Source organism: Cloeon dipterum, chromosome 1 (assembly GCF_949628265.1).
Source record: "Cloeon dipterum chromosome 1, ieCloDipt1.1, whole genome shotgun sequence".
In the NCBI taxonomy this organism is placed as follows: Eukaryota; Metazoa; Arthropoda; class Insecta; order Ephemeroptera; family Baetidae; genus Cloeon; species Cloeon dipterum.
Window position 1 is genome coordinate 4,712,992 of NC_088786.1, and position 9,958 is coordinate 4,722,949.

Here is a 9,958-nt window from a genome sequence, read left to right on the forward strand (position 1 = left end):
CCTTCTCAATCATCGCTGGCATTTTAATAGACCAGTTTGGCTACAAGACAACTGCAATTATAGGAGAAAGCCTATGTCTAATCGGCATGTTCTCCTCATCATTTTTGATCCACCATGCCAGTTTTATCAAGTCTACCTTTTCCTGCAGAATAAATCATAGATTTTCCAACAACATTTTCAAATAAAAATGCGGAAATTAAGCAAGTTCTCGCACGTGCAAAATGTTATCGCTTTTTCTTAACACCCTGTTTGAATAACGGTTGAAGCAATTACCTTGAATGCTACATCAAACAGTCAGTAAAAGCTCACAGTTGCTTGTTATTTACTACTCACCATGCTTCGCAAATTGCAAAGCATTTTTCAAGGTAGTCACAGTTGATGATGAAAATGGTGTGTGTAGTTAAAATATGAAATGCTGAAAAATTATGCAAAAGCATCTAACTGTTGACATTAAAACAAATTATCCTGATGGCAACATGTATACGTTTATTTTCTAAAATTTATATTTTACAGAGTAGAAGGAAACCTGAACATGAATTTATTATAAATCAATGTTAGTTCACATGTATCATGTTTTATGTATAATCATTCCACCTCAATAATTTCTAGAAATAAAAACCTGAATAAAATTGTCGCTCCAAACGCAGCAATCTGAGCAGACAATCTAGAAGTAAAAAAACAGGCGTGAACTTTCAGTTGTTGTTCTACTCGACTTGAATCAAAACTATAACTGCTCTTGACACCGCTTAGAATTACATCGCGCACTGCGCTGTCTCTTCGCGTAAATAGTAATTATTTTAAGTGCTTGGCAAAATAATTTTTGACAGAGCTCAGCGGACACTCACCTGCACTATCAGAGAAGACAATTGACAAAACGTAGGCTCTCCTGGGGTTTGCCGGAAAAACACGCTATTCAAAACTTCAAAGCCTTTTGCTTTCAATGAAATAACTGATGTGAAATTTTTCTGAACTGCTTAAAAATTTAAATCTGTAAAGCTTTTACCTTTTACCAAGTTGTTTGGCTCGTGTTGACGAGCGCATGCAAGAATGTGAGTGTTTGTGCTATTTTTGGGGGTTGAGTGCGGGCTTGGATTATACGCCTACGTCTGTATATTTTTTATTTCAATGTGCTGAGTCTATTCAGATTTGAGAGGACTGCGAAAGCTGTTTGACTTGCTATTAGATGTTTTGCACCTTCCCAGCATGCGCGGATAAATTTCATGGGACAAAAAATGTAAATTATGTCTTGCAATCGAATAAAAAGACCCCGGATGAAAACTTTCTCGGATGTTTGAGTTTTAAATACACTTGATCATTAGGAACTTTTAACAAAATTAAATATACTTCAGAATAACATTCTTAAGAACAATCAGGATTTGAACTTTCTAGAATCACATAAATAAATGCAAATCGTTTTGTAAGTATAAATTTAGAATGGAATTAATAGCTGATTTTTAACGTCACAAACTAGGGACCTTCTCCATTTTAATCGCTCGGCACTTATAAAATGCAACTTAGCTTGTTGAAAGTCTGGCGAAATCTAATTCGTATTAAAAATCTCTCTCTATGCTGCATTACGATTTTCCATCAAATAGCGTATAATATCATTTTTATCAACAAACACATACAATACCATGCATAAACCAAAAATTAAAAAGGGATATGAGCTCGGCAAACATATTATAAGAGATTTAGATGTTTGTGCGGGGACGGTGAGGCCGCTCTGAGAAGAAGGAATGAACCTCACTGCTTTATGGCAAAATATGGACTGATATAGTTCACACTGCACAGCACACTCTCTACTTTTATGACATAGATCAAACAATATTAGTGGATTCATAGGGATGCAACAACAAGAATAAGATCACTTTCCGGAATAGGCTTCTCTCGCTGATGCTCATGGGCGAATAATGTAATTCCACGGTTTTATTGAGACACGAGTTTTTCGCAAGAAGGTCGCCGATATCAGAGAGTAAAATCACAGCGTCATGATAATTTTCTGTAACATCGCCTTGCAGGGCGGATGAAACTGTGCCGCAATACAGTGCTGCCATGCAAGCAGCTAGTCTTGTAGGGACCTGGCGCCGACAAAAGGTGACGATAATAATTTTATTGTCGACAGTGATTACAGTGAGTTTAGAGTGGGTATAGCCATGTAACTCATTATGCTGCCGCTGGTCTTTCTGACGGTCGTATTCATTGTTACAAAATCGCTTCTGAAGAGTCGTATTCGTGGTCGATTAAAGAAAATTATTAAAATTAAATAAATATGCCACTCTATTTTAATTAATTGCGTGCTGTATATTGCAATTTCTTACTTAATCACTCGTTACAGCAATTCAAGATATTTAAAGCGCCGGAAGGACATGTGTTGAGAAGTGAGAAGGTATTTCCAAAACATGAAACCGATCTCGAAAACTGATCAAAAAATTTATTTATGGCCGCAATTATTATCACAAACCAATTTTTGTAGCATAAATTAACCAGAAGAAATTATTATTTCATGCTTAAAACGCACACATGTTCACTTGAGCGCAAAACTTATTTTAAAAAATAATCTAGCTGAAAATTTTAAGGAGGGAGTGGGCGGATACATTTTCCACTATCGCAAAGAAATGCCAGTATGCTCAGGGTTCTGTTGGTTTTTCTGGAAAATTAAGGCAACCATAAAGCAACAAGCAATTGTAATGGAAACGTCAGCGGGTAGCAGCGAGGTGCTGCAGACGCAGAGTCCTTGGACGCCAGCCGAAGGGGGCTTCAAAGGGTGGCTCACAGTGGCAGCCAGTTTCATCATTCAGGGCCTAGTCCTTGGAATCAACCTTTCTTACAGCGTCATCTATGTTGAGCTGCAACGAATTTTGGACAAGGATGGAGTTACAGAAACATCTTACAAAACTTGTGAATATATAAATTTTATATATTAAGCTTTCAATGGATTAGGGGAATAAAAGCTCGTTAATTTGATAGTAAGTAGAACTAAATTTTTCCCGGCTGCTTGAGTTACAGAAAATTAAAATCAGTTTAACAAGGGCGACCTTTTTTATGCTTCTTCTTTAAGTATCCAACGTTGTAGAAGGCGCTCTGTCAGCAAAAGCATTCATATTTTCGTGCTTAGTCCTCCAGAGCATGATTTATTTATTTTTATTACCTCTGCTCAGCACATCCCGTGGGAAAACATTGAACATGGGGCCCGAGTGGCCGCAGAGGAGCTTGGGTCCAATATGGTCATTTTTTCGCCACCCCGCACCGCGCTGTCTTTGGTAGAAACGCCAGAAATTTGTCCCTAAAGCTGCTGGAAAGGTGCGCAAACCAGCAAGTGGCAAGTCGGCGCGGGTGCCCGTTGAGTTATTTGAGCACTTCGAAGTCGTTTAATTAACCATCTTTTGCCATCTCTGACATTGGGCAGCCAGTATTAGATCCCCGAACTGTTCAAATATCTCCCACTGCTTTGAAACTCCTGAGAATGCTTTAACAATGCGAGCCAACGTACCCATTTCTCACAATTAGTAGCTATTGCAGCATATTTTATTGATATTATCAACTATTTAATCCGTATATATACTTAATATTGCAAGCTTTATTTTGCTAAAAATCTTTCAACAATATTTGTATAGTCTGCGCGCCACTCGAAAAAGCTCGTCAAAATTTATTCTAAAAGAAATTTGTCATTTAAACCATTCATTCTTGCCTGTGTGTTTAGAATAGTAATCAATTTGGTTGTTGATTAACAACAAACATAAAAGCGTTTTTAATCCAAGGTTGAAAAGCCGGAACTTACCATATCGGTCATTAAACTGGTAGAAAAAACGCCAACAACCTTGTATAGTTCTCATTTAACTGACAGTTTCTAGTGAGATATTTTGAGCACAAAAACAGTGAGTAAAAGCTGGTAAAATTTCAAAGATGTTGAAATATGGAACGGAAAAGACCTGCGCTGTCAATAATCGAGTGAGCCTAAAAATTATGTTTCGCGAAATTATTTCTGCTGCTTATTGGTAAAAGCGTTGTAATGAATTTCACGGACTTCATCGATTTTACTTTACTATTATCATTTATTCATATGACTCAGCGAACTAAATATGTTGTTAAGAGTTAGCTATATACGAAAACTTACACAATAATGTTAAAAAATCTGTCATGTTATATATTGAAAAAATTAGTTACATTAAAAACAATGTCGCTAAATCAATTTTCAGCTCTGGTCGGTTCTTTGAGCTTGGGCACGACTTTCGCCTTCTCAATTTTGGCTGGAATTTTAAACGACCTGTTTAGCTACAGGACAACCACAATCATAGGTGGATGCTTCTGCCTTGTTGGCATGTTCTCGTCTTCCTTCCTAATCCACTATGCAAGTTTAATCGAGCTTGTCTTCATTCGTTAGCTAATTCTCTTAATCTGTGTTTAGGTTGAGGCCCTGTATTTCACGTACGGAATATTGTTTGGAACTGGCGCAGCTCTTTGCTTCAACCCGTCAATCGCGGTGCTGGGTCTGCACTTCAAAAAAAGAATAGGCTTGGTGTGCGGAATCGTGTCTGCTGGAGTTTCCGTTTTTAATTTTTGGCTGCCACCAGCCCTGGAGGCGATGATTTCCGCGATTGGGCTTGACTGGACGCTCCGAGTCGTTTCTTTTCTAATGATTCTCATCATTGTTGCGGCATTTACATTCAATGTACGAAATATTAAAATTTAGATCTGACTGAGGAATTAAATTGAATTAATTTTAGGTGCCAGACGGTGCGAAGGTGGAGGGAAATGAAGGGAAGAAATTCGAACTGTCTAAATTTTTGAATAAGGAAAACTGGAAAAAGAAGAAATTCGTTATATGGACGATCTGCATTCCAATAGCTCTCTTTGGATATTTTGTACCGTTCGTGCATATGGTAGAGCATACCTCAACAAAATAATATTTCATTTGATTGGTTAGCTCCAAGAAGTTGGAGCTAACCTCGGCCCCCATGTTCCATGTTATCCGCGCTCAGCGGTGTTATTGGTATCCGACGGGAAGTGCTGAGCAGGTCTTAAAAATGTGTTAAATAGTAAAAAAGTTAATAGACATTTGTTGGCTAGACGTAAATTTTAAATCAATGAAAAAAATAAAACAAATACTATTCTAAAACTTGAATCCTTTGCGTAGGTGAAGTTTGTTAACGTGAGCTTCCCTTCCGATGATGGCAAAATTCCACTCATGTGCATTGGTATTGCTTCAGCAGTTGGACGCTTGGCATTTGGATTCTTTTCAGACTATGGGAAAATAAATCGAGTGATGCTGCAGCAGGTAAAAAATATATCACTCAATATGTTACCTTTAAATGTGAAATTATTACTTAAAATTAACAGTCGAAATGACAGTATGAAAAAAAGTTGCAAAATGCTGGTTTTATGCTCAGATTGATGCCAATTGATGTTTATTTACAGATTGCTCTTTTTTCAATTGGCGTTTTGACCATGCTTCTTGCGGCAGCCAACGCTTGGGTGTACATTATTTTGATAACTCTTGGAATCGGAGTTTTCGACGGCTGCTTCTTCAGCATGCTTGGACCGGTCGCCTTTGACTTGTGCGGGCCGAAAGGCGCCTCGCAGGCGATCGGGTTCGTCAACGGATTAAGCGCATTTTCTGTAACACTTGGACCAACCATAGCAGGTGAAGTATATCTCACACGTGACAGATGAAGTATTATTTTATTGTTGAATTGTAGGAAAACTGTTTGAAATGTACAGCTCTTACACGGTGCCGTTTCTGGTGGCTGGCGCGCCGCTGATACTAGGGGCCTTTGGCCTATTTGCCATTATGTGTGTGTCAAAGTCTAAACATTCTGAAGCAAAAAATGTGGCGTGAATCCACTATCACGCGACTGCATAAATAAATTTCTATTTTTAGATAACTCGCTTTGTAGTAGTTTCAATTCTTTGGTGTGTCGGGATTAATATAACATGTTTTAAGGCTGTATATGTGTACTACTTTATGTTTAGTATAAAAATAAAACTAAAATTCAGGAAGGTTTTTTATTATTTACGTTGTTATCGTTATAATCTGTATTTTTTTGCTTTAGTGGGACAACATAGCACATTGAAATTGCAAAATCATTTCACTATGAAATGAACGTTTTCTATCCTGTTGGAATGGTCTGTAAACAGTTTTGGTAATCTCATATCATGTGATCAATAAAAATAATCATTTTCGCTCTGGATTTGATCACTACTCACTACCTGTTCAGTAATATGCGTAAAATAGTAAAAAATAGGTTAATAGACAGTTGTTGGCCCGAAATCAATCTGTGGTGGCCTGAATTCTTATTTTGCAATATTAAAACGTACACGTCATTTTATTTTCTCTCATTGGTGGTTCACAATTAGTTATACATGTATGTTCAAGATTGGTTTGCTGGCGCAGCTTTTCTAATTCTGCACAGCACTACACGAAATTTATTCGTTGGACGGGGCTGCAATGAACTTGAGTGAAGTGGAGGGGTCGTTCAATCAGCAATTATTGAACATTGCAGATCACCTACACGCTGTTGGCGCTAAGGAGAGTATATAACCAGGACTGGCGGAGCAGGTCGTAGTTGGTAATGGAAGTTGAAGCCATGGGCAGGCCAACTGATTGTGAGACGAATAGCGGCCTTGGAATGCGGTCATGGCTGATTGTGGTAGCTGGATTTGTGATCAATGGTCTGATGTTCGGAACAATTAACTCCTACAGTGTAATATACTTTGAGCTTCAAAGAGTTTTAAAAGAGTCTGGCACCATACACGCATCATATAAGGCTTGTAAGTAACAACAATCTTCCATTTTTACCGCTTGATAGTGACACAAAATTGAATTCATAATTTTAATAATAGTATTTTAAGAAATTAAAATGCAAATGTCTTTTTTACTTCAACCTTCCAACATTTGTGTGAATAAGATAAATCATGACGCAAAACAGTTTGCGGCACGCTTCTATCCCCGTGTCTTCAACAAACAAAAAATGCTCTTGATTTAGGGCAAGTGGAACAATAAGCTCTAATTAAAATATAGTTGATCAGGTTTTCAATTAAGCTTAAGAAAAATGGGTCAGCATTTAATAACTCACATCATGCAGAAAATGTCATAATTCAATTATAAAAAAATAAACAGTTTTAAAAAGCAAAAATCATGCACAACCTTCTACCTTTAAGTCAATTCATCTCATTCTTGTTTTAAAATAAACAACGATTGAACGCAACAAAAAACAAACAACCACATTCTTTTACTTATTTCGCCACAGGCGCTGCCACGTGCTGCAAAACTTAAAACAGCGATAATGATTTTTTTGCGAAAAAATACAAGTTGCCACTTTTGCGTGTGTTTCCACTACTTTTAGAGCGAAAAATTTTAAAATGTTACTTCTTGTTAGTTAATATATATATTCTTGTATGACAAAGGAAGAAATGCAAACACAACAGGTTTAATTTTCAATTTTACACACACAGAGTACAGCCATTTAGTTTTTCTCAAATTCATATTTACAAATTTTCCGACTTGGATTTCACGTTTCTGTGTCATACTAAACGTTCCAGCGCCTTTATCTAGTGGAAATGAATAAATATCTTCTGGTTGAAACCAGATAATTCTTATAGATGAACTGTGCGTTTAATTTAAAAAATAAACGCGACAAAACATTCATTAAAAGTTTTTTTGTAACACGTAAAAGTCAGATTTACTATGCTATATGAATGATTTTGATGCACAACAAATTTCTGATTCCAGCCCTCATTGGATCATTATCTGTTGGGACAACCCTAGCCTTTTCGCCCGTGGCCGTAATTTTAGTCGACAAGCTGGGACATCGAGTCACCGCATTGATCGGCGCTTTCTTTGCAATTTTAGGGATGTTTTCATCTTCCTACTTAACAGAATGCGTAACTATTCAAATCTCTTGATATCCAGAGTTAGCTCAATTGAAAGTTCAGGTTGAGGCGCTGTATTTAACGTACGGAGTTTTATTTGGACTCGGCGTGTCACTGGCCTTCACCCCTGCCTTGGCCATTCTCGGACTGCATTTCAAAGAAAACCTGGGCATCGTCAGTGGCTTCGTAAACACCGGCAGCGCCGTATTCACCATCGCCATCCCTCCGATCCTGAAGTCAATGATTAACGACCTAGGACTGAATTGGGCGCTGCGAATAGCTTCTTTTTGCATGCTGCTCATTCCTGTGGTCGCGATGGCGTTGAAGGTCGGCCTATTTTTAATTAGGATATGAGGTGACATTAACTCTGGTCTTTAAAATTTCTTGTAGCCTCCAGCCAAGAGAGAAGAGAGCAGTTTTCCACCAGAACAGAACAAGCGGCCGCTATTTAACCTTGAAATTTGGAAAAGCAAAAAATTCATCATATGGGCGATTGGTGCTCCATTCTCCCTCTTTGGCTACTTAGTGGCTTTCGTGCACATTGTAAGTTTTATTATTATTATTATTATTATTCTCATGTAACACTGATTGTAGGCAAGTTAGGAACGCTGTAGGAAAAATCAAATTTAATTAATTTTGGTGCTGTGAAAATTTATAGCATCCTTCAGATTTTATTTAGTTTCAAAGTAATCTTTATTATGGTTCTGCAGGGCTATTTTGCCCCATACATTGCCATATCCAGACAAAATAATATCAGTTTGAACATAATTGTATAAAAGAGAGGTGATTCAATATTTCTTGAGGTACTGTTCTTTTAAAAATTCCTTGAATGCACTTTGGTTTCCGTTGAGACACAAATTCGGTGGAAGATTGTTCCAGAGGCGGTAGCTCTGCACTTGAAAACAGTTTTCGGGCACTTCAACACTTACAAATGGGGCCAGTAGTTTCATTTGATGCGCTCTTGTCCTGCCAAAAAGATTTACAAATAAATAGATTCCCATGTATCTCAATTATCAGTACTTTACCTTAGCCTTTTGTAAATTACGTGATTTATTATTTAGATTTATTTTTATTTGTTAGAGTTACTTCGAATTTTAAATATTTTTAAAATTAAATTTAAATAAAACCCACGATAGTGCATATTTATTTTGAACAAACGCGAGGGATTCTCTGAAAAAATTTAATGAACTCTAAGTAAAAACTAAATATCATAAAAAAACTAGATTTTCTTTAAACCCAAAACTCATGAGCTCAGCCTAAACCAGTCAAAACACAGAAACAAAATTTGATTAAACTAATTGTTGTAATTTGTATACATTTCAGGTGAAATTTGCTTCAATCAATTTCCCAGACCACGATGGGAAAATCCTAGTCATGTGCATTGGTCTAGCAACCGCTTTCGGCAGAGTTTTCTTTGGAGTCATGTCGGACGTCAAAAGTATTGAGAAGATATTGCTGCAGCAGATCTCATTTTTCGCGATCGGCCTGCTGACCATTCTGCTTGTGTATGCTTCTTCTTGGACAGTAATGATATTCATCGCGTTTGGACTGGGCTTCTTCGACGGCTGTTTCATGAGTCTCGTTGGTCCGATTGCGTATGACATGTTCGCGCCTGAAGACGCGTCGCAAGCAATCGGCTTTCTGCTTGGCTTATGTTCTATTCCTTTGACCGTCGGACCCCCCGTAGCTGGTGAGTTTCTTTTCTCATCCCAAGTTCTGGTTTTTAATTCATTTTTTAAATTGCAGGTATGCTTTTTGACCAGTCTCAATCGTACAACTTGCCCTTTTTCGTGGCCGGTGTACCAACTATTGTGGGATCGCTAATACTATTTGCTGTTAGGTGCGTCAAACATTAAATGATCTCTCTAAGAAACGCAATAATTGCAAGAACACATTCCAAATTTGTCGAAGCAACAATAAAATAAACAATCCAAATCTCCGATTTTTAATTCCTTTAACCAGTTAGGATCAATTGTATTGAATCAAAGCAAAAAAATAGTAACACAAACAAATTTTCAATACAAAATAATTTATTTTTTAAATGACAAGTTCGGTATGTTTGCATATTGAACTTGGATCGAATTTAAGG

General features: G+C 37.3%; 2 protein-coding genes across 2 annotated transcripts; both read left to right on the forward strand.

Moving 5' to 3' along the window:
• Positions 1-2,591: 2,591 nt before the first annotated feature.
• LOC135944999 (monocarboxylate transporter 10-like) lies at positions 2,592-5,882 on the forward strand. Its single transcript, XM_065492327.1, has 7 exons — positions 2,592-2,898; positions 4,197-4,348; positions 4,406-4,669; positions 4,725-4,880; positions 5,135-5,275; positions 5,416-5,641; positions 5,697-5,882. The coding sequence occupies exons 1-7, from the start codon at positions 2,616-2,618 to the stop codon at positions 5,834-5,836; spliced, it is 1,362 nt and encodes a 453-aa protein (XP_065348399.1). The 5' UTR covers positions 2,592-2,615; the 3' UTR covers positions 5,837-5,882.
• A 541-nt stretch (positions 5,883-6,423) lies between these two features.
• On the forward strand, positions 6,424-9,773 carry LOC135941541 (monocarboxylate transporter 10-like). The gene is made up of 6 exons (XM_065487159.1): positions 6,424-6,768; positions 7,730-7,881; positions 7,933-8,196; positions 8,260-8,412; positions 9,193-9,559; positions 9,616-9,773. The coding sequence occupies exons 1-6, from the start codon at positions 6,570-6,572 to the stop codon at positions 9,723-9,725; spliced, it is 1,245 nt and encodes a 414-aa protein (XP_065343231.1). The 5' UTR covers positions 6,424-6,569; the 3' UTR covers positions 9,726-9,773.
• The last annotated feature ends 185 nt before the right edge of the window (positions 9,774-9,958 follow it).

What these genes read in the sequence shown, in the direction of transcription:
- LOC135944999 (XM_065492327.1), top strand. Translation starts at nt 2,616, where the DNA reads ATGCCAGTATGCTCAGGGTTCTGTTGGTTTTTCTGGAAAATTAAGGCA. An exon ending in AGAAACATCTTACAAAACTT is followed by an intron (nt 2,899 to 4,196) that starts GTGAATATATAA and finishes ATCAATTTTCAG; the next exon opens with CTCTGGTCGGTTCTTTGAGC. An exon ending in TTGTACCGTTCGTGCATATG is followed by an intron (nt 4,881 to 5,134) that starts GTAGAGCATACC and finishes TCCTTTGCGTAG; the next exon opens with GTGAAGTTTGTTAACGTGAG.
- LOC135941541 (XM_065487159.1), top strand. Translation starts at nt 6,570, where the DNA reads ATGGAAGTTGAAGCCATGGGCAGGCCAACTGATTGTGAGACGAATAGC. An exon ending in ACACGCATCATATAAGGCTT is followed by an intron (nt 6,769 to 7,729) that starts GTAAGTAACAAC and finishes TTCTGATTCCAG; the next exon opens with CCCTCATTGGATCATTATCT. An exon ending in TGGTCGCGATGGCGTTGAAG is followed by an intron (nt 8,197 to 8,259) that starts GTCGGCCTATTT and finishes AATTTCTTGTAG; the next exon opens with CCTCCAGCCAAGAGAGAAGA.